At 52.8% G+C, this 22,584-nt stretch overlaps 2 protein-coding genes and 2 long non-coding RNA genes across 6 annotated transcripts in view; 2 read left to right on the forward strand and 2 right to left on the reverse strand.

Moving 5' to 3' along the window:
- SETD5 (SET domain containing 5) overlaps positions 1–12,809 on the reverse strand; it is a 64,103-nt gene extending 51,294 nt beyond the window's left edge. The window contains exon 1 of one of the 2 annotated variants that reach the window (XR_014696486.1): positions 12,649–12,809. The gene's annotated coding sequence lies outside the window, so the exon portion shown is untranslated. The remainder of the gene's footprint in view (positions 1–12,648) is intronic. The other variant, XM_084531042.1, reaches the window with a different exon arrangement.
- A 568-nt stretch (positions 12,810–13,377) lies between these two features.
- LOC311442205 (SRSF protein kinase 3-like) lies at positions 13,378–22,459 on the reverse strand. The gene is made up of 11 exons (XM_084531107.1): positions 22,377–22,459; positions 22,110–22,218; positions 21,919–22,006; positions 20,101–20,193; positions 19,800–19,901; positions 17,735–17,897; positions 16,592–16,677; positions 16,054–16,161; positions 15,522–15,591; positions 15,319–15,411; positions 13,378–14,019 (listed from the first exon to the last, which is right to left on the reverse strand). Exons 1-11 carry the CDS (start codon positions 22,420–22,422, stop codon positions 13,799–13,801), a joined length of 1,179 nt encoding a protein of 392 aa, XP_084387233.1. The 5' UTR covers positions 22,423–22,459; the 3' UTR covers positions 13,378–13,798.
- Positions 16,545–19,951, forward strand: LOC311442208. 2 transcript variants are annotated; one of them, XR_014696516.1, is made up of 3 exons: positions 16,545–17,572; positions 17,773–17,922; positions 19,696–19,951. It is a non-coding gene; the product is annotated as an uncharacterized lncRNA (long non-coding RNA). The 2 variants fall into 2 exon arrangements; XR_014696517.1 differs by having other exon boundaries at positions 16,545–17,534.
- On the forward strand, positions 20,057–21,959 carry LOC311442209. The gene is made up of 3 exons (XR_014696518.1): positions 20,057–20,412; positions 20,884–21,093; positions 21,830–21,959. It is a non-coding gene; the product is annotated as an uncharacterized lncRNA (long non-coding RNA).
- Positions 22,460–22,584: the final 125 nt, after the last annotated feature.

The raw sequence follows: 22,584 nt of genomic DNA on the forward strand, positions 1-22,584 counted from the left end.
GTCAGGCCTATTTTAAAAGGCAAAGATGAACACTTGCCCCTTTCACCTTCCTTGTGAGCGATGCCAACATTTAATTACTGTCATTGCTAAGAAACTGTATTTCAAGATTGAATTTATCCAGCCTCGGTTGATAGTGCTATGCCTTTGTCAGCAAATCTCACAAGTCCTTTTAGAGAAAGATCAAGTCCTCTCTCAATTGTCTTTTCAATAAGCTGAGTAAGTTGAGCTCCTTTAAGCCTCACATCATGAGGCTTATTTTCCAGTCCCTGGATCATTTCTGCAGCTGTCCTTTGAATTCTCTCCAAATACACTGGCATTCTTCTTGCAGCACAGAAACCAAAATTCAATTCCAGTATCAGTCTCGACGTTACTGTTTGCAAGATTACTTATTTATTTTTCCTTGATGTTCCTTTCCCCTCAACTTTTTCTTTTTTAGATGTGCCCAAGAATCACATTAACCCCTTTAAATAAAATACTGACCCAAATACCGTGTGGAGGCAGTTAGCTGTGATGACCTTAAAGCCCTCTGAGGGGCTGCTTTCCAAAATGCTGCTTCACAACGCATGGGTGGGTTTGCAGCTCTGCTAGCCAACGCACCACCTTGCAACTGTGCGGATCCATAAATTTCCTTGAGAGGTGGTAAAACAATCCAGGAGTCCCTAAACATACTTTATTATCCTACTAGTGTCTGATGAAAGGTTTAACCAGTATTTTATTTTACCCAGATAAAAAGATACGAAAGAGCAGTAAATTCAAAGCTTATTTCATCCCACTCCCTTCCATACAGCTAGGTGTGTCCTTTCAAAGATACAATCCCAGGTATTTTAGCTGTCCACTGTTCCTGCAGTTCCTCCAGCACAAACATTTCTAGTTTGGTGTCCTCCTGCCTTCCTCCCTCCAACAGGCATGCCCCCCACACCCACAGCACAAGGCGGGCTGGGAGGGACCACTGGAGGTTTGCTGCCTGAAACCCCCTTCTCTCCCAAAAGCAGGGCCAACTTGGATCAGGTTGCTCAGCCCTTTGCCCATTCCTTCTCCAGGGCCACTAAGTGTTTGTGTAACTATGCATTTTAAGGCCAAAAATAACCTTCCGATGAGCTGACTTTCCACCTAACAAAGACTGGAAAATCTCACCTAGTCATTTTTATACTTGGCATTGCAGCTTCCCAATGAACGAGACCATGTTTGTTGAACACAGCCTGAAAAACAGCATATGGATTTACCACAATTCTTCGGGGGGAAATTTAAAGTCATGCAACAGACTGCAGCCTCGGGGTCCCAAGGCAGCAGCAACCCGAGCCATTAAGCCTTCACAGTGCGCAGAGTACATGTGTAGTTTCTGTGAAAAAGTGTTAAACTTTTTTTTTTCAAACTAAAACTACATCAAACGCATGCTCGAGAGCCTTTGGAGAATGCTTCAAACTACCCAAGTGCAGCTCCAGTTCCAACTGCCCCTCCAGAGGAGGCTGCTGCTCCACTGCATAAACAGATGTTAGCCAAAGACGTTAGCATCCCCATAGCTTCATGGAACATATATTAATAGCAAAGGTGTTGGTCTAATTTTAATTATTCTCTTCCCCATTCACAGCAGTAAGATTTATCAGCACCTATCTTTATGGGTATTTCTATTTCCCAACACACTCACAGCTAGTTTCCTTGAGTACCTAAAGAAGGACGTCCACCGTCCCTTTACCAGCACAGAAATCTTTCAGCTCACGCAGGCCAGTTCACAAAAAACTCACCAGTTCTTGCTTTGGTCACTAACAAGAATCTCCCCCTCCCCTCAAAAAGAAAGCCATAATTATATAAACAAAGGATTAGCGCAGACAGGTATTTATCCACACAGAAAGCAAGTCATAATGGACAAGTTATTCCCCTTTCCTTGAAGGATAGCTACACGAAATCAAAGCAGCCCAGAACAGGGCTGTCTTTAACGTAACAGCACGAACTACTACACTGAAATTAGAGACGTTAGCCAAGATCCTGCAGCCCTCTCACCTTACATTCTTCCCCAAGCATCGATTTTTTGGCCCTGACAGAGCTGAACGAACCCTTCAGCCTGACTCAGGAGAGTCACTCCCGTTCTTGCGTTACGTTCTCCGCTCACTCCTGCCTGGGATCCTCAGCGCTGTGCTCCCAGCCAACAGCAAGCAGCCTCTTTAAACCTGGAAAATTGTGGAACAGAAGCCAAAAAAAAAAAAAAATCCCATCACATGAGTAAATGAGGCTTGACAGCATGATGGATGCTGCAGGTTCACAAGTATGAAGGCACTCCTAAGATGGGTTGCGCCTGTTACAGCTTCACATGAGCAGAAAAGACGCCGGTTTGCCGCATTCAGGAGGGAGATGCTCAACTATTTAGATTGGACGCATTCTGTACGAGACTGAAGATGACTAACTCACAGCTGGACAGATTATGTTCTAGAAGAAAGCTGTGTGCTTTTTCCCTGCACCTCCAACACCAGCATTTCCTCATCTGCATCTTTTCTCCTTTCCTTTTCAAGCGCAAAACGCTGAATTCTCCCCGAGAAAAAAACTAGCCAGAAAATATTCAGGCCAACACGCTTTACCCAAGAGGAATGCCGCATGCACCAGTCATCTTAGGGCTAATTTGATTTTGTCATTATGGAAAAACTGAGGACTGTCAGGACATCAGTTGGGTAACAGTTGGATAGGAGAATGATCTCAGCGCAGGAGGAAAGCAGCACAGTTGTACTCCCCGGCAATGCAGGCAGGCTTCGCGTGCACTGCCATCCAAGAACAGTTTGCCACAGATACTCCGAAGGCCCCTTCACATGGTTTATCAGTCCTGACGGCTACAAATCAGCAACAGCACAGTTCAGGCTGAGAACAATCTCGTAGCGTTACAATGCTGGTGAGAATGAGCAGGAAAAATACCCTGCCTTGTGCCACATGGCTTCCCCAGCCCCGGGTCACTTGACTTTCTCACCTGTCTCCACCAACATCAGAATTAAAAGCACCGACTGCTTTACTACACTGCTGAAGGACTCTAAAGGTGCAAGAGAGGCAACTCAGCACAGCAGAGCACAGACATGTGGTGAGGACTGGCATGGATGGGACAGCTACCTGTAAGAGTCTGAAAGAGGCAATCTGCACCACGAGCTCTGTAGCAAAGAGCCCTGTGTTACCTCCATATCCCCAAAAGATGCCCTGTGCAAGCTAATCCCTGGTTTGTGCCCCGATTTTCCTATCAGTACAGCCAGTGACACATGGAGATGGCAGCACACTGAATCCACGTCACCAGCACCAGAGCGGGGACAAAGCCCTGGAAGAACCGCATCTGGAACTTGGGTTGGGGAAAAAAAAACAAGAAGACCATGGTATGAACCACTAGAAATCCCAACACACTCCCCACTTAAAGGCATTCAAAAGCAGCCTCACCTTGTGCCATGGCCACCTCACTTGTTTCACCCCAGTCACTGCAAGCTGCAGACCCACACGTGCACCCTGGCTGAGAACCTGCGGCCTCCCAACAAGTTCAGCTAATCGGTTTAACCGAGATCTTAACCCGAGCTAAATTAAACCCTCTCGATACTAACACAACTCCAAAGCAGTTCCCGTCGTTCACGACAAATTTTTACATTTTAAGCCCACACGCTATTTCTGTCAAACCATCTTTCTTAACAACTCGGGTAATTTTGTTTTACACGAGGCAGGAAAGTTTCCGTCATTTTTCAGATGTATGTCAAGGCCATTTATTTCTTCCCTCCCAACCTTCCCTGCACGTAAAACTGCAAATATCTGAATTCCTTCAAATGTTGCCCCAACACGCTCCTCTCACGGGAACAGCCTGCTTTGCTAGCACTCAGAGGAGTGAATCCCTAAATCCTGGCACCAGGAGAACAACAAAACGCTACAAGTTCTGCTCCCAAGAACAGTTTGCTCTTACATCACCCCCATCCGCTGCATGATACGGTAAAAAAAATGAATTTTCAGCCCAAGTAGTTGTCCTGAAGGATCCTGGTTTCATTTCTGTGCAGTTCTGTGAGAAGCAATGTGTGTTGACGTCTGGACCAGTCATTGTGCTCTTCCTGGTACCTTCTCCACTGAGTTTCTGCTGAGCTCAGCCTCAAGCTACCAGCCCCAATCTCCATCCCAGAAAGGCCAAACCAGCGACAACAGATTTCAGCATCTGCCCTTGCTTTCAGAGTAAGCTCACGCTGTATTCTTTCCTAATTTATTACTTCCATCTGCTTAGGCAAGAGTTAGAAACACAGGAGCAGGAAGTAGGAGCTGTGACACAGTGATTTTACTTACACATGTCGATAGTTTGTAAGTAAAGTCCTTTCCCAGCGCATATTTCATCCTCTTACACATTCTGTGAAAGGTTCACAAAGGATATTCCACGTCTGCAGTGCTTAAAGACACTCCTCCAAGTGATGGACTCGTGCTGATGGATGCAAGCATTTTGAAACCCACCTTAAAATTCCCTGACCCTGGCTGTGCTCAGACATCTTTTGGGAGTGAAGCTGGACGGGCAGCAAGCTCCTCCTCGCAGGAACTCAGTGTGTAAGGGATGCCACCACATTGGGAACTGCGCCCAGGAGCCTCCCAGCCCAGCACAGGCACCCCAGCAGAGCCTCCCCAAAGGGGAGCACTGTGGGCATACCCCAAAATACCACGGTGCCTGTTGCTTATTGAATTTTTTTTTACCTTCTTTGCTTATTCTAGCATGGCTGACTTGGGGTTATTTGTGAAGATTTTCACTAAGTAATTACCCTTAAAATGGATGACACTTCTTGCTTATGAGACATACCGCTCAGGCCCAACGCGAGTTTTTGCACAGCAATATCCACCTGGCAGTGTCACGACATGCTAGCATTTCAATAACATTCTCCAAGCTCCAATGGCCAAAAAGCTGCCCCGAGTCCCACCAGCCAATGCAGGCAACAGCAAGCCCAGCCCGCAGCATGCAGGCAGAGCAGCACACAGGGACGTGTAGCACAGCCACTTGCTCTATTTCAAACACGCTGCTACAACCAAGTTCTCCGTATTAAAGAAACAGGATTCGAGTTTCGACTTCAACCAGCCCTGGCTGAATTAGGTTTTTGCATTGTTCCAGCCTCACACATATCTGTATTCCTTCCTCTCTGCACCGCTATACACAATGCTTGCTCCAGTTCTCTTTACTACTGCATCTTTTATCCATCTGATTGACAACGTACCCTCCCTAATTCATAATTTTGTGCATGCCTCTCTAGCTCACAAGTCATAATGACCCGCAAGTCGATGCGAAATACAGACTAATTACCAGGTGGAAAAAATAAAGAATAAGGAACATTGTGTAGCACGTTTATTTATACAGATGTTTGCAGTGCTTGTAACACTAATTAATATTTTGTCATTTTCCGAAATGAGGCATCACTCGAGCTCTGTGCCATATTTGCTTTCTGCAGAAATATACCTGCAGGAATTCGCTGTTTAGGAACAGCCGAGCGGCACAAGCTGGATCTGACACCACGCCACCACTGCAGACACAGCCTGGGTTGAAGGTTTCACCTGACCAGCTTCCAGAGCAAAACGCCAGCTGAAGGAAAGCCCACGGTGCCCATTTCTGACCGGGGAACTGAAGCTTTATCCAGAAGCACAGCCACCGAGGGAATAACCCTGCAGTGCTTCGGGCTCCTGGCCAGTCCCCAGCTCGCAGCGGCCACCGGAGGGTTACGGGATCCAGCCGGCGTGCCGCCCCGAGGCGGAGACCCCGCTTCCCCTTCGCCGGTCCCCACCACATCCTCTGCACTTCCACCCAGATGCTCTCCCCTAGTCATTTTCTGAGGGCTCTGGAAGCTCGTCAAGTCTTGGCGAGCCAATTCAATTCGCTCTCTTGGAGAAAAAAAAAAATGAAAAAAAAAGCGACAAAGAATCCAGCAAAACCCCAAACCTAAAAATAAATAAATAAAACGGCTTTCTGCTGGGTTAGCAAGCTGCGTGAGCTCAGAAGGGGACCCAGCGAGCAGCAGGGCTGGCAGGAGACCGCTGGGGGGTGAGGACGGAGGAGCCAAACCCCCCCGGCTCTGCAGGCGAGCCGTGGACGCGGCTGCCCGGCGTAGCTTCACCCCGGGTAACCTCGCGCGCAGGGTGCAGCGCTGCAATAGTTTCGAGCTGACTTCAGCTGGCACGGCGTCAGGGCAGCCTCCCCATCCCCGGCTGCACCGGTGCTGGCCCGGCCCCACGGCCGAGCAGAGGCCAGCAGAGAAGCCAGGCGCCCGGGATGAGAAAGGCGCCGCTTCGGGGCCAGCCGACCTTCCTGACAGCTCTCCACCAGGGCGGGCACACGTTGGATCCAGGAGAAATGATGCTGGGAAGGAGAGCAGGGCGGTGCTGGCAGCACACTGGGTCACCTTCAACCATGGGCAACAAAATCCCACAGAAAATCGTGCAAGGAGCGTGCAGTCACCAGCTCAGAGCCCGACTTTCCCCCTGAGTATCCTTGTTCCCTGTTAGCCTCCAGGCTGATCCCCAACACCCCAGAAATTCATGGAACTGCGAGAACCGAGGCAGAAGGCTCTGCAGTCGGGGGGATCCTGCTCGGTGCGCAAGCAGCCGGCCTGTCTTGCACTCGCAGGAAGCTTCCAGAGCCTCGCTGTGGCAGAAGTTAATCTACAGCCACATTACTGAAAGCATTCCTGCAGCATGATTATAAGTTATTTCAACCTAATGCCACTGAAACACAGGAAATAATTTGTTTTGGTGTCTTTAACTAAAGACTTGAAGTTAAAACAGGAATTCAGAGGGCTCCTATGCTCTTCCATTACCTCAGCCTACACGGACCTACACTGACACCGCACCACAGGGTGAGACGAGCTCACACTCAGGGGTCCCAGCTGATCCCCCAGCTCACCCCAGCTTCCCAATCAGTGGTTCTTGAGCTTTTTTCAGAGGGCTCCTTCCTGCCGACCAGCCAGGGTACGTGCTCACGCCTCCACTCACTCCAATAAGCTCATCTGGTAATTGCTCATTAGGGGCAGCTTCCACGCCGGCATCCTGAAGGGTGCCAGTGCTAGAGAGTGACCAAGAGTGTTGCCAGAAAGCTGTAATTTGGGCAGAGGCAGGGCTGGGAAACAGGGTTATGCTGAGAAACACTGCTTTGTCGTTGGGCTGGAGCCACGAGGGAAGTTCAGGTCCTCCCGGTGCCATCCTCTCACCTCTGCAGCTCCGGCACTCGGTCCCAGCAGCGAGCTTCTTCCCCTCCTCCAGCCTGAGCAACGCCAGCTTAAATGGTCTTCCTTATCCAAATATTTCCATGCAACACAATCCTCTAAAGCACCAGCCACTTTATTTCCATGACACAAAGCCTGTGCACTACCATGAGACTGCATTCTCTGACTCTGACCGGTTAAGGCTCCGAGCTGTGTCTTGACTTTTTGTCTTTTCCCAAATCCTCACCAACAGGTCTGTTCTGCTAACAAGTCCGATGATGGGATCCCACACTCGTTCCCTATCACAGGCTCGCCTTTCAACCTGCCCATTTCAAAGCCGAGAGGCTTCTTCCCAGTATCCCACCTTCAAGCTGCCTTCTGCGCCACTGGCACAGCAGCTGCAAAGTTTGGCCCTGTAAAAGAAGAAGGGTGCAGAAGAAAACCCAGCCCAGCACCGCGGGCTGGCAGAAGCTCCCCGAGGATGACTGGAACACGCCTGAGTCAGGAAATGAGCAGCTACCCAAAGCCAGACAATGCCTTACTGTCAATGTATATGATTGCAATTGTAATCGCTCTCTAAATACGGACACATCAAAAGCACGGTGACCTTTCTACTCTAAAATTACTCCGAAATATTTTAGGGCTTAAGCGTTTTGTTTTCAAAACTCACTCACATTCTGTCTCAAAAGGCTGCTTCTAAGTGAGAAAAATAACTAAGCTCGTTTAGAATGGGATGAATTAGACAAAAAGTTTGCTGCCTGAAAAACTGCGCCGATCTGGCTGCTTTGGATACCTCCCCTCTGCTAAACTTAGCCCTTCCGTGACCCCCAGGAAGGAATGTGAGACCTGTCTACGTTATCAAGTTTATACGGATTAAACTTTAGCATAAACAACAGCTCACTGCTGAATTTCACTCTAAAAGCCAAATTCCTGCCTGTTTCTCAATGCCACCGGTCTCCGTCCCTCCCTCTTCATCTCCCCTTTTTCTTTACGTTTGGTGAACATGGGACTATTAGATTCCTGACCACAAAAGAAATTACTTCTCCTGCTCACGAAAAGCTCGCCCGTCAAACTTCTGACGAGTCCTCCCACATTTTTCCACCTTGAAGTCTCAGCACACCAGTGCACCTCTCTGAATATTTCCCATATTCCTCATTAAAACGTTGCATGCGCGCTTGGTAGGAGGAAACTCACCGAGAAAGCTTTTCTTTCCCCAACCTGTTATTTAAAAATGTGTTTGTTGCGCTGTTTAAGCATTTAAATTAGATGTAAGGACCAAAGAAGTTGCAGATTTACAAGTGAAACATCAATATTGATACTCCTGGGGGGTGTTGTCCACAGAGGCTGGTGGTAAGGCTACCATCCACCGCAGATATCTTCTTCTGGGCTACGGCTTTTCAAGTTCAGACTCATCGGTTGAAGCGAGGGAAAAATCCCTTTAGCTATTTTTGTTACAGGAAAATAATGCTTCACCGGCTCGGCCGTGGGGGGGATGAGCAAGAACCTCCTGATCCGCCGTGGAGCTCACCCTCCAAGACAAAGAGCATCTTTGCTAATTATAGAAAGCCAAAAATTAAACTAGAAGTCGAGAAGAAAAAGTGCTTCCCAGCGTGCTCGGTGGGACTCGCTGCGATTTCAGCAGCCCGGCAAGTCCCACCCCTCGGTGCGCGCAGCGGGGAGGCCGGGAGCGCCGCACATTCCCCCCGCTCAGCAGGGACAGGGGCCGCCGCGCGGATGATTTGCTGCAGGAATACTGGAAAATTGCCACCAAAATAGCAAATCCTGGAAAAAAAATAAAAACACACCACCAAGAAACCCCAAGCAACTTCAGCAAGGAATTAAGGGAAGAGGAAAAGCGAAACGAGCTCGGCTCCCGCAGCCCCAAGATGTTGGGCTCTTGCCGCGTGACGGTCTGGGGCTTTTTTGGGATGAAAATAAGCAAAAGGTTTGGGTGAAGCCAGACTGACATTTTTAAGGTAGAGTTTTGTAGGAGTTCAAACTTATTACGCACTAACTCTTGCCACCAGTCATGTAAGCCAAAGCCTGCCTTGAATGTCTAACAACTTGAACATACACGGCTGGTTTTGTTAAATTCGAAAGAGAAAAGAGCTACACAGACAAGTATAACGCCATGAGGTATTTATTTTAAAATAAACAAATGGCTGAAGTTTCATATGGTCAACTGAGATCTAACGTCTGACACACCAGGTATTTAAGCATACATTTAATGCTTTCAACTAAAGCACCGCTACTACTTCTTGTATGAAAACCCTATGCCTACTACAACCTTCCTTACATACTCAACATAATATGAATTTTCGCTGGTAAAACTTCTTAATTACTCACAAAAGCAGCACCAGAGAACACACACGTGTGCTTGCAGTGCAGTCACACCGCCATGAGAACAATGATCTCTGAATTTCCAAAACTCCGAGCACCCATCGGGTTTGTCCTACTACTGCCAGAGTAGACTGAAACATTTTTATCTCGTCACATCATTCAAAACAAGCTGGAAAAAGCCTGGCTGTCCAAAATGAAAGGCGGCACAGGCCACGAAACTGCGTGTCTGGGGCACCACACACTCAGGCCTCCCTCATATGCTTTGCACCTGAAAGCCTGAATTAGAAATCTTTTGTTTCATGAAGCATTTGGAAAACCTCAATGAAGCGCTGCTTTGTTTTTCCATTTTTTGCCCCCAAAGAGAGTACAAGCTTCCGAGAGTGCCAGGATGCTGATTCAACGCCACCTCTTTCCTATGGCATTTTTCAACTTTGCCCTATTACTTCTCAAAATAAGACGTGGCCCTAACTGAGTGCTCTTTCTAAAAAGGGCTTTAAACGTACGTGGGATTTCACCACCCCACCGTGGGCTATGACCTGAGGCAACACCAGCTAAGGAATATTGCTTTGGGCTCACTGGGGAGCTGACAGTAAAAGCAGGGCCTTGCCAGAGCAGTGTCAGTTATTCAACAGGATGCAGGGCAGCAGATTAATTCCCCATTAGAGCGGACGGGGAGGCTGTAAACAAAGGCTAAGGGGCACCGGAGGTGGTGAGCTGGGTTTTGATGCCCTCACAGCACGCTCTGCCCCAGCGCTGGGTGTGCTTTTAGGAGGGTTATGAGTTTTTCCCCTACTTCATGAGGCCGGCTGGGTGCTGGAGCCTCACCTGGAAACGCTACTCGGAGTTCTGCATCCGCTGCCAGAGTGGATTTTAATCATTTCTCACGTTATCCTGCTCCTGGAATTTGCTTCAGGGGCTCAGCAATGGGCAGCCCAAAAGCCCAGGGCAGGGAAAGGAGGGGAGAGGGGCTGCCCGGCAGAGGGGCGAGCTCACAAAGATGGCAGTTGTTCTCTGCTGCCACCGCAGCCCCCTCGCACACCGCATACCTCGACCCGTGTCAGCCCCACCGAGCAGGCGGAGAGCTCCCTGCCAGCAGCACCCAGCACACAGACAGCGGCCGGGGACCAAGGCTTAGGAAAGGAGGTAAGAAAGGCGCTCGCTCTTCCTTCCAAAAAAATAAAAATAATAAAAAATTCAGAGGGAAGCTATTCCGCTCCAGCAGACAGAGCGCGGATGGGAGCTGGCAGATTCCCCAACACACAGTCACGGCAAAAATGGCCTCCTGCAAACTGTTCCTTCCTCGAGCCTCAACCCGAAGCCAGGGACCTTCCCCACGGCCGCAGGACGTTTCGCCGCCGCCGCACGCTTTGCCACGGGGCCACGCGAGCAGCCAAGGGTAAACTGCACGAGGGAAACTCTGCCCGTGGTCTGCTTCCAGCCCCCGAGTTGAGCCGGGCCATTATTTTGACTGCTCCCCGGTCTGTGAATGGAAAATCCCTCCTCAGCACTAGCGGGCTGCTGTCTGCCGCACACACCCACCGCACGCAGCAGAAATTCCAGTCAATAAGGCAAGTGGGGCCCAGCCGGTGGAAGGGGAGGAAGGAGACACACAAACAATAAGGAAAGCATCTGGCTCCGTTACTGGCCGGGAAGGAGGCTGGAGTTGAGGAGAGACACGGCTGCAGCCTGCAGTCAGCAGGAAGATCCCAGCAATTCTCCCTGGCCTACTTTCCACACAGCCCAAAATATCTGCGGAGGGTAACCCCGGCTTCCCAGCCCCGAGCGCGATCCCACAAAGCGCCCAACGAGGCCGAAACCCAACCCAGCGGGTTCGGCACGCGGGACCTAAAGAGACCAGGCTCTGCTCCGGGCCTGGGAAACGGCCCCAAAAAATAAAAACCTCTTAAAAAGGGGCTTTCCCTTTTAGCCAGCCATCTCCTCGGCAGCAGGCTAATGGAGGCCGCTCGGCTGGGCTCCCCTGGAGAGCTCAGCCAAACCTCCTGGAGCTCCTCTCATAGCAACCGCAGCTCCAGAGCCCGCAGCAGCAGCTGCTGTCACCGCCTTCCCCGCGTCCCCACAGGATCCAGAGCCAAGCGACGCCCTCCTCCCCGCACCTCGGCGGCGAGATGACTTCCTGGGTCAACCGCAAGGAAAAAAAAAATAAAAAAAAAAAGGGGAAAAAAAAAAATCCCTGCGTTTCCTACGCGAGCGAGGAAGGGAAATCTCCCATTGCTGCTGAGGGAAAGGGAAATGGGATCAATGTGTTGGGGCTGTGCCTTATGGGGTAACAGCCCTCCTATATGGGGTGGGGGGGGATATGACGGGTATGGGCACACCGGGGACACCGGGGGGCACCCAGCCGTGACAAAAGGCCGGGCACCCCCTGCGTATATAAGGCTGGGGGGCTGCAGGGGGGCTTGGGGGGGCTGCAGCCCCACACCCTTTATAGGGACAGCACCCCCCCGAAAAATAAAACCTTAAATAAAGCCCAGAGGGGGCTGGGGTGGGCTGCGAGGCCTCGCACCTCGCCCAGAGGAGGAGGGGGGGGCACACACACACCGCAGCGCTGCCTCCCCCGGTTCTTCCCCCACCCCCCCCCGGTGCCCCCGGTGCCCCCGGTGGCGGTGACCTTGCTCCGTGCCGGCCGCCCGCAGCCCCCACCCGCAGCCCCCGGCACCATGAGCAAGCAGAAAATGCCGGGCACGAGCCTCCCCCCCCCCCCCCAACCCCCCCGCCTCACCGTTTCCCTCCCTCTCTCTCTCTCTCTCTCCCTCCTTCCCCTCCTCCCACCGGCGGGGCTGCCCCGGGCCGCACGGCGGGGAGGAAGACGAGGATGAGGATGATGATGAGGAAGATGAGGATGAGGAGCAGGGCAGGAGGAAGGCCGGCGGAGGGCCCCCCCCTCACACACACACACACACCCCCCCGGTGAGGCCTCGCTCCGCAGCCCCGTGCCCGCCATGATGGCCCGGCCCGGGCCTCCCGCCGCGCCTGCACCGGGCCCTGAGGCGGAGCAACACCGGGAGCCCCCCCCCCGGTTCCCGGTTCCCAGTTGCCCCCCCCCCTCCCCCTCTTCCAGTCCCACCAAGCACCGGGCACGGCCCCGCTGCCTCCCGCTGACCTCCCGCCGCCTCCCTGCCGCTCCTACCTGGCCGGCCCGTTCCCCGGGCCCCCCGCGCGGCACTAGGCCCGGGCTGAGCGCCGCGGCGTTTCCCGGGCAACCGGCGGCGGCGGCGAGCCCTGAGCGGCGGCCCCTCCCCCCGCAGCGGCGGCGGCGGCGGCCTCACCCCGCGCCGGGCGGAAACGGCTCTGGGCGCACGGGGATCCCCGGCGCCGGCGCCAGGGGCGCCCCGGCCCCGCCCACTCCCGCTCCCCCGTCGGCCGCCTCGCCCCGCCCCCCGGCGCTTCCCATTGGATTCCCCTCGCCCCTTCTGGATGCTCATTGGGCGGCGCCCGCCCGCTCGGAGGGGGAGGAGAGTTGATTGGCTCTCCCGGCTGCCAATCCAGCGGGGCGGCCCGCTGAGGGGGCGGCGAGGCGGGGCCGGCGGCGGCGGTGCCTGGCGGCCGAGGCGCGCTACGCGCGGGGGGGGGCGGGGCCGGCGGTGACTCCCGCGTCGGGACACGTGGCAGCGACGAGGGGCGGGATTCCTGGGCGGCCGCACCGCGCATGCGCGGCCCGGCTGTGAGGGGAAGGGAGGGGGGAGAGGAGGAGCTGGCAGGGGGAGCGCATGCGCAGTGCGGCGGGCGCGGGGCCTGCCGCTCGGCACGTCCGCGCCGCAGGGGGAGGGGGGGGGGGGAGGGGGCGGCGGGGTCCTGTCAGGGGCGGCCCGCCCCCGGCCGCGGGCCTCAGGGGGGCGGCCGCCGCCACACGGAGCCCCCGCAGCGGCCGCGCTGAGGGCGAGGAGGGCAGCACAAAGCACCGAGGCCCCTCAGTGAGGCGGCGGGGCCTTCCCGCTGCCCGTTATCCGCGCGCCGCCACCAATTTTTAATCGATAACCCCCCCCTCGGGCCGCCGGCTGAAGAAGCGATGCGTGTGGGACGCGAGCACGGCCGCCTTTAATCCCTTTTGCACCTTTTAGCTTTTTACACAACTCTCCCGACCCCACCGAGCACCTCCCGGTGCCCCCCTCACACCCCCCTCAGGCCCCCGGGGCACGAAATGGCCGCGGGAGGGCCCCGCCGCCCGCCCACCGCCATCTTGTGCGCAGCGCCTCAGGGGGCTCCCGGCCGCGGCCCACAGCGCCTCAGGGGGCTCCCGGGCGGGGACGGTGAGGCAGGGCGGCCCCCGGGGAGGGGGGTTACCGGGGATGTGAGGGGGGTACCGGGGCCGCTGACGGGTCGTGGAGCCAGGCGTGCTGCAGGCACTGCGCGGCCGTGGCGCGGTGCTCCGGGGCGTAGCGCAGCGCTGCCAGGAGGAAGCTGGCCAAGGGGGCGGCCTCCTGCCTCCGCCAGCGGTACCTGTCCACCAGCACGGCCTGCAGGCTGCACGGGGAGAGCCGGGAGATCCGCAGGAGAGCGCCTGGGGGGGACATGAGGAGCGCGGAGACGTGAGGAGCACGGAGATACGAGGAGCATGGAGATACGATGAGCACAGCGCCTGAATTGCGCTTCGCCAGAGGAGCAGGCTGCAGCTCTTCGCCTCACGCACCTCAGCCGAAGCAGCCCTGCCTTCTGCGCTAACCTGCCTGCCTAAGCCTCATCCACCGGCAAACCTGGCTCGCAGGTGTTTCTCAGACATCATCTGCCCCAGCTAGCGCCTGGGGCTTCCCCCCTTCTCGAGTAATTAGCTGAGAACGCACCAGGAGTGAAAAATGTTCCAGGAACAGCCATGGCACGGCCCTGCGCAGTCCCTGTGCCTGTCCAACCCTGCACACTGCAGTGCCACAGTCACAAGACACTAACGTTTAATTTGCTCCGTGCCCGCTGGCCCCGTGAGGCCCAGGAGAGTGCCACTGCTGACCAAGAAGCCATCCTCGTCCCCGCAAGCGTGTGGTGTAAATGCGGTGACTCAGGTTAGGCATGTGTGGTTAGGCCAGCAGGGTTCTCACAGAGAGCGCATATAAAACAAGGGCTGGTTTTGATTCACCTATTTTGAGCACCGCAGAAGGAATAAACGTGAACAGGGGATCTGAAGGAGCAGGGAGGTGTGTGGTGAGCTGCAGCCTGGCACTAGTGTGCAGCACAGAAGGAGTTGTAGGTAGGCAGGCTGTATGGCTGGTGAGCATGAGGAGGAGGACAGGCTAAATTGCAGGAGGATGGAGTCATGCAATGCCTTGAAGTCAAAAGACAAGGATTTCAAGCTGAATGAGTCAAAGGGAAAGGAATTGGAGAGATTAAAACAGAAAAGACGTTACAGCTAGGTCAGAAGGCTAAATATAGCAGCCATGGTGGAAGGATGGAAGGATATGAGTGTCCCAATCCTCCTCATCATCATTGTTCTCTGCCAGTGAATGGGAGAAGTGCAGCCGGTTACGCACTCTTTTCAGCTTTCCTGCCATGTAGCTATTTCCTGTCCTCATTTCCATGCTCTCCAGCTCCAAAGGAGGAAGGATGAAAATCTTTTCCCTGTTGGGCATTTGCCACGACCATTTTTGAGGCTTTTACATTTGCATTCATTGCTGGAACGCTCCTGGATTGCAGAGGTGGCAGGGCAGGAAGTGTTACTGCACTTTATGAAATCTCCACCTCAGTTTTCTGTCCCTGCTTGTAGCCTGCGTTGTGTAACATCACTTCAGGTGGTTTTCAGTGTGAGCTGAGTAGGAGCGTGCCAGAGATCCCCAGTGATTTTTAGAGTAAACTGCCCTACTCCGATTCTTACCTGGCCTGCTGAAAAACTTTGTTGACTTGTTCCAGGAGAAAGCAATGCGGGGAGGAATTCTTCCCAGGAGTTCGATAATGCGAGCAACATGGTCTGCAGGGAGGGAGAAAAAAAAAAAAAACACAAACAAAAACCACACACACCTAGATACAAAGATTGAGACACCTCTGTCAATGAAATTAAAACAACTGATGGGGTCCTACCATCATCTCTGGAGAAATATTTTCCGGGCTGAGGATCAAACAGACACTCCCCCGTTGCCATTTCAAATGCCTAGGAATGGAGTAGCCTTGTTAATTCTCTGACTGACGGGGAGTTTTTCTTCCTTGTTCACTCTGACAGTACGGGTGCCAATTTCCCTTCCTATCACACAGAACTGATACACGGAAGGGCTCCCTCTGCTTTGATCTATCCTGTGCCATTGTGAAACAGCTCCTTGAGCTCCGTCAGGATGGAAAGAAACCAGTTTGTGCCTGATCCAGTCAAGTCTCTGAGCTAACATACATGGAGTGCGAATTGCCTAAAGCGTAAACTAATTATAGTGAATTATATCAGCAGCATACTTTCAGTCCAAAGTGAAGGAGTGCAGACAGCCTGTTTTTCCTTCTCTGACTCAGCCACGGCAAGGAAGTCGTGCTCCACATGCAGCACAGAGGTGGGCGCTGAGGACATGCTGCCCCTGGCCTGGCAGTGTCAGTCGGCTGCCATGCACGCACGCGTTGTCTGCAGCCCTACCAGGCAGCCCGTGCTCCAGATGTCCGCGGGGGTGCCGTAGTCTAACCCAAGCAGCACTTCCAGGGCGCGGTACGGCTGCGTCTGAATCTCCTTGGAAAAAGGCTTGTACTGAAATAGAAACAAACGCCCTTTGGTTAGCATCTGCACATGAGTAACAGCGATGCTTGTGGTCACAAGCTGTCCGTGCAGCACTGAGGATCTCGGGGGCAGAGCTGGGTGTGTGCACTAAAATGTGTGCAGGAAACATCAGACCCGTTCTCAGCCCCACACACTGCGGGAAGGTTACCTCCCGGCATTCAAATTTGTGGTCGTACGGACTAACTGCAAGCTGAAGAAAGATCCAAAGCTGATGTCTCCAGGAGTGCAGCGCCCAGCTGGGAGCTGGGAGTGCTGAATAAAACACCCACTGGAATCAGCATCACTAAAGCACGCTCTGAAGCTGCTGCTCGGCTGTGGAAGGACTGACACACAAAGCGTGACGGAAAGAAGTGCAAAGCATCCTGCGCTGGCATGGGACCGGGACTTGGAGCAGACTCACCGTCCAGCACGCGCTGCCCAGATCTGCAATTTTCACTTCTATGCTCATTAAATCAGAATCTTCCAGCTGATTGCCAGGATCACCTCCTAGGTGGAAAGGACAGCGAGAAAACAGGTCTTTCTCCAAACCAACAGCTATGCATCATTTACTGTGGAAGATTCATGTGTGAAGTTTTGAAGTTTTTCAACCTCCAAGGTCCCAAAATGCTTTAGACAGATGGCTCTTTTTTTATCACCAATGAAATGCCACCTCTCATTCCTGAGGAAACACAAAGGGCTGGTATCCAGTCAAAGTCTAAGAGGGTGTCAGGGAGGACAGCAGCTTTCAGAGGAGTCGTGGGACCACGTGCACCTCTCCTGCTGCAGGGTGCCTGCTCGGCAAGCACCGTGATGGTGACATTTTCACAAGACTCTGGAAAAGGGTAGTTTTTGTTTTACTGCTCTACTCTGAGCTGTCAGCCTACAGCTAACATTGTGCCTTCCTGCTCCAAGCAAGAGACTCTCTCAGTAATTTGGCATTCCCTGATTGCCCCAGGGTTTGAGGGACAAAATGACAACATCATGGGAGAAATGCTCATGGGAGAACATTGTGGGAGAAAATACAAAGGGGCTCATTGCTGGGAGACTAGATCTCCTGAGAAACTCTCCAGCCCTGTGTTTTATTCTATATTCGCTCCGTTCTCTGAAAATAAATCATGTTTCAGAAGGCTTCAAAGATTAGACTGTACACAAGTCTCCCACAAGCCTCAGGGATATGGGAAATAAAGAGGAGATGTGTCAGCCAGCTTTCTGATCAGACCAATCCGTGCGGTGGCTGGAAATACCAGAGGAGGGGACGTTCCTGTTCTGACAGAATCAGCTCTGGCGTTGTGGCAAGGTTATTGATGAGCACTTGTGATTTGTCAGCGTTCCCCACGCACACCTACTGGCAAGACCACTTCTCTGTGAGTGCCTTGAGTAACTCGGAGCCACTCGGTCTGAGGCTTGTAGTAAGCAAAGATAGGAGAGGCCTCTCAGCCCTTTCAGCTGCCTGTGCTGTTCTGTACCGGTGTTGCAGGCGCTGTGAACTGCACCCACCTCTCCATTTCACTCCTGACAGCACCTTCTTCAGCCTCTTTTCTTGTAGAAAACCTCCAGAGCTCACCTGTTCCCTTTAACCTCAAATCCGTTCTCTGCCCACAGTCGGTCGCGTCGCACAGCAGCTTTTGGAGCCCTTTGTCCCGGACGCACAGCAGCACGTTCTCGGGCTTGATGTCTGCGTGGATGATCCGGCAGCGCCTGTGCAGGAAGTGCAGCCCTGCCAGCACCTGCGGGAGCCACACAGCACCTCAGGTTAGCAGCACGATGGAGGGAGATGGGGATGTACAAGCACCCTGCGTGAGCTCGCAGTTGCACCCTAAAAAGGGGTGGCATCGGCTAGGTGGCCCTGCGTGCTTGGCACAGGGAGTTTGGGGACCCATCCGGAGAGTCCCCAAGTGCCAGCACGGTGGGCGAGCCCGGAGAGCTGGAAACAGGACGGAGGAGGCCTTGCAACTCCAAAGCAGAGTTTTCTCCTGAAAAGCCACTTGTGTTTATGTGGCTTCTTAAGTCCTTGGCTCGCCGTGCCAATCTGTTAACACAGCATCATCATCGGAATGTAAGCTGGGAGTCGGTTGTAGGGAGTTTGACGTGGCACAGGAGGGAGTCCCATCGAGCAGGGAAAGAGAAGGAGGTGAATCATAACCCGGGCAGGAGGAGGGAGAGATGACGAGTGAGTGAGTGCAGAGAGGAATTAAGGGTGCTGCAGGAGAACCATGTAGGGAAAGAACAGCTCACAGCGGAGCAGGGAGAGCCTGGCCATCACAGGGGGAGAGAAACAAGGCGTGCAAGAGAAACACTCGCTATCAGAAGTCAATAACAGCGAAAAGGCTACTGGGGAGCTTTGTTGCCTTTTTCTAAACACTCCGGTCAGTCATAAAGGGCTGGCAAATCTTCTCTGTATTATCAAAATCTATTCTGGGATGAACACCAGCCCCGGGGAAATACCAACCTTAAATGGTAACTGTGAAACACAGGGGAAGATTTAAATAGCTAAACTGGAGTGAATCAGAAGCAAATACTGCCCCAGTACTGATCTGAAGGGGAAAAAAAAAAAAAAGAAAAGAAAAAAGATTGTGAGATTTTACTATTTATGTAGATAAGGGAGTCGATCAAGCAAAAGGCTTGGGTGCCAAAAGGAGCACATCGATTAACACCACTACGTTTCCATATAACTTATTCAGGTGTTAGCAGAGCCTCTTTAGAGGAAGAAGCAGATATTTCAGAAAAAAGGATGGAGGAGGAAGTGGTTTTCTTTCTTGGTGTCCCTAGAGGGGCACAGGAATCAAGGTAGCAAATCTTCATCTTGGCAAGTCTGCAAACTTCTGATAAATCTCAGCATTGGAGGCAAAATGTGATGTTAACTTGTCTTAGACCTCACTCAGGTTTCCCAATCCTTAGCTACACAGACAACACATAAGAAACTCAGCTTGTACAGCCTGTTTGATCAGCATGCCACATCCTTACAGGGGATGAAGGAGGTGTAGGCTCTGAGCAAACTGCACCAGCAATTTGGAAAGCCCTGGGAAGGAATCAGTGACAAGGCAGACCTCCTGCAGCCCCCAGACGTTACTGTGCAGACAGCCGAGCGCAGCTCTGAGCCCTTCTGGACCTGAGTGCTGTCAGTCTGGCAGCAGAGCAGCGGGGACTTCTCAGAGTAGCAGGAGGACAGAGAAATAACACGGTTTGTCAACAAGAAACATATCCATGGCAGGCTGTTTGTCCCCTGCTACTCCTGCGAGCAGCTGAACTGCTAGAAAATTCAACGAATTGCCATCCCTCTGTCCCCTGGTGCAGGTCTGCAGATTCCTGACTCTTCACATCACTGCTCCTCACCCCTTTCCACACTCGGTGAGACTGCAGGCACGGGCAGAAATGCACAGTGCCCTGTATTAATGAGATTGTGGTGACTTCCCAGTCTGCATTTTATTTAACGTTTTCTCTCCTCAGGCCCAAAAGAAATAGCTCCTGTTTGCCTTTAAATTGTGTGCCTTGGGCACTGACTCTGTGTTGTCCCTTTCTTCGCAGGTGCAGTCATAGGGGAGTTTGTGGCAGATGACCCCAGGATGAAAGCTGTGACTTGTTGCCAACACTGCCATGGTGCCCTCACCCAGTTGGAGCTCAGTTCTCACCTGCTGCAAAGATTTTTTCACGAAAGGCAAAGGCAGTCCCTGGGCTGCATAGTTACACATCAGGCATCGCAGGGAAGGACCCAGGGCCTCAAATACCAAGCACGTATGTGGGAGAGAGTCATGGATTCACCAACAGAGAGAAGGTGCCACTACCAGCCTTTTATCCCTCACCAGGGCAGCCAAATGTCTCCCCAGCCAACCTCCCCCCTCCACCACCTTCACGCGCCCTGGTTTTACACCATCCTGTGGCTCCCCAGCACAATCCCAAGCTTTGCTGACCCAGCATCACTCCCAGCAGAAGGATATGGAGGCCGTTCTCTCCGATCATTCTGAAGTCATCTAACAAACAGACAATGTGTTCTCCTGCCCGGTCCTTCTTCCTCATGCTGCTCACCTGAGGGGGAGGATTTCAAGAAAGCTGCAATTAGAGACATATACATACACAAGGACACCTTGCACCCATTTTGTCCTGTTCTACAGCCTCTCTCTTGCAGGGGTTGACGTTTCATGAGAAATCCCATGAAAACAATATCAAAGAAACCAGGCTCCAAGGACACAAGCAGAGTCTGTTACCAGAGAACAAATTTCTGTACGTCATCTTCCCCTGGACCAGGTAGGAGCAGCACCCTCTCAGCATCTGAATAATTCAAACTGTTGTTGGTCAGCTGAAGGCTAGGGTGCAGAGCAGCTTCCACATCTGGAACAGCCTGCTGCAGTGGGCCTCTTTGGGATGAAAAAGGGTTGGCTCTGGGCAAGTACAGCCAAGATCTCTGATACTGAGTGGCATGTGAAGGGGTGAACACATCTTTTGTAACCAGGAGACATTACATAAACCTAGCACTTGGGAGGGTCAGAAACAAGCCAGCGGAGATGTTTTTCCACACAGCACACAGCTAGTTGGTGGCAGCTCTTGTCACAGGGCACTCCAGGTGCTGAAGCCCACATGGGCTCACAGGAGAGCAGGGCATGCTGCCGCATGAGGCTGATCTGGCCACAGCAACAAATACTCTGCGTGTATATATATAAAATACAAACATACGATGAATTCAGATAGAAATATATTCACTTTTTCTTTTTGACACAGCTGTAACCACGGGCGATTTAGGGTTGGTTTTTGTGCAGCTGCCAGATCTGCAGGAGCACCAGGAGGTGCGTGGAAGCCGTGGGGACCGGGCCGCCTCTTCTGGCAGCACTGCGGGCACAGATCCTGTGCTGGTGGAAGTGGCCCTGGGAACAGCTACGTCCTGGTGAATGGAAGGCGTGTCGTTCGGAGAGAAGCAATAAGAAATTAAGGGTAAGGCTTGGTCTATGCACAGTATTGTGCTGATGTGTAGAAAAGCACCCCTTTGATTACATTCAATTAGTGCCACTTTGTACTTCCTCTTGCATCACCAAGTCTGGCTCATATCCCTTTGGAGAGGGCCTGCAGATTTACAGGTACACAACAAACCTTTTCAAAACCTGCTGGAGAAAGGCCTCGGAGTAATTTGAAAGGCAAAATGTAATAGCTTCTGTTCACATAAAGCTGATGTAACTTCGTATTTAGGTAAACTCCAAGAACTGTAACGAGCTTTCTAGAACTAGCAGGTCAAGCCATCTTCAAAGGCAACTAGCTGGGACTCAGATGCATGCACCTAATTACTACATCCATTAGCAAAGGCAGAAGGAAGCTTTCTGAGTCGAGAGGTTTATTATATGTTTGCTGCATCCTGCATTTTTTTCCTGGATATTTCCTTTTACTTCAGTATTTGTGTTGTGATAAAGCAATGCCCTCTGAGCTGGGAAGCACACAAATAGGGTGGAAACATTCCCATCACTGCTTAAAAACACCATTACCACTTTTCTCTGTTGTTTTTTCCACCCTGTATTTCTCTGGGTTCCTGCTATTTACTGGATTTTGGCCTCAGCTGAAAGAAATGGGCCGGCAGGGTGAGACGCAGCCACCTGTCTTAGCAGGAGGAAGAGGAAAGTGCCTGTTTCAGAGCCAATGTGACCTAAGGAATTATCTAACGTCTTTTTCCATTCCCCAGCCCAGCTCCTCAGGCTGAGACCTGGAAGAAGAAGGGACGGTGAGCCTGATACTCAGCAGCAGAGCACACAGCCTGTGAATTTTACATACGCATCGGAGGAGAGAGACCTCGTCCTGGGCAGCCTCAGCAAAGCCCTCCCTGCTCTTCAGGACCTTCACGGCTACGTTCTTCTTCTTCCTACAAAACAAACCATGTCTGTAAGCCAGTGCACGCCAAGGTGGCCTGCGAAAGGGACAAGCCCTGCCCAGGAGAGTGGCCCAGACAGCGGCCAGCCCCTCACCTTGTGTCCTGGCACAGCCAGACGGTGGCAAAGGCCCCGCAGCCCAGCTCACGCAGAGCCTGGTATCGCGTGTTGAACACCTCTCCTTCCCGCACCGGGTGGTGGCCTCCTGTGGGGAGCATGGCCAGGAGCTGTTACTGATGGCCTTAACCGCCCTCAGGCTGACAGGGCAGCTGAGGACAGCGTCCTCCCAGAGGGACAGACGGACGGACGGGTCCCTGTGACCCGTGAAGAGCCCGGCACAATGGCTGCGGTGCGAGGACTGACCTGAGCGCTGCGCCGCCGGCACCTCCTCCTGCACCCGCACCTCCATGGCGGCGTCCCGGTGGGTCCTGGCAAGAGGGGACAGAGGCAGTGTGGAACCAGCGGTGCAGTGTCCTGCAGGTTAGTCCTTTAAAGAGAGTTAGAGACCGGGCAGCTGCACACGTTGATCTGCACAGCTCCCGTTTGCTCTTCTAGCCCTGCTCCCCATTGC

Source organism: Aythya ferina, assembly GCF_964211825.1.
Source record: "Aythya ferina genome assembly, chromosome: 10".
Classification (NCBI taxonomy): domain Eukaryota; kingdom Metazoa; phylum Chordata; class Aves; order Anseriformes; family Anatidae; genus Aythya; species Aythya ferina.

What these genes read in the sequence shown, in the direction of transcription:
- LOC311442205 (XM_084531107.1), bottom strand. Translation starts at nt 22,422, where the DNA reads ATGGAGGTGCGGGTGCAGGAGGAGGTGCCGGCGGCGCAGCGCTCAG. An exon ending in AGGTCTCTCTCCTCCGATGC is followed by an intron (nt 20,194 to 21,918) that starts GTATGTAAAATT and finishes CCTCCCCCTCAG; the next exon opens with GTGAGCAGCATGAGGAAGAA. An exon ending in TTTGAGGTTAAAGGGAACAG is followed by an intron (nt 16,678 to 17,734) that starts GTGAGCTCTGGA and finishes CTTTCCACCTAG; the next exon opens with GAGGTGATCCTGGCAATCAG.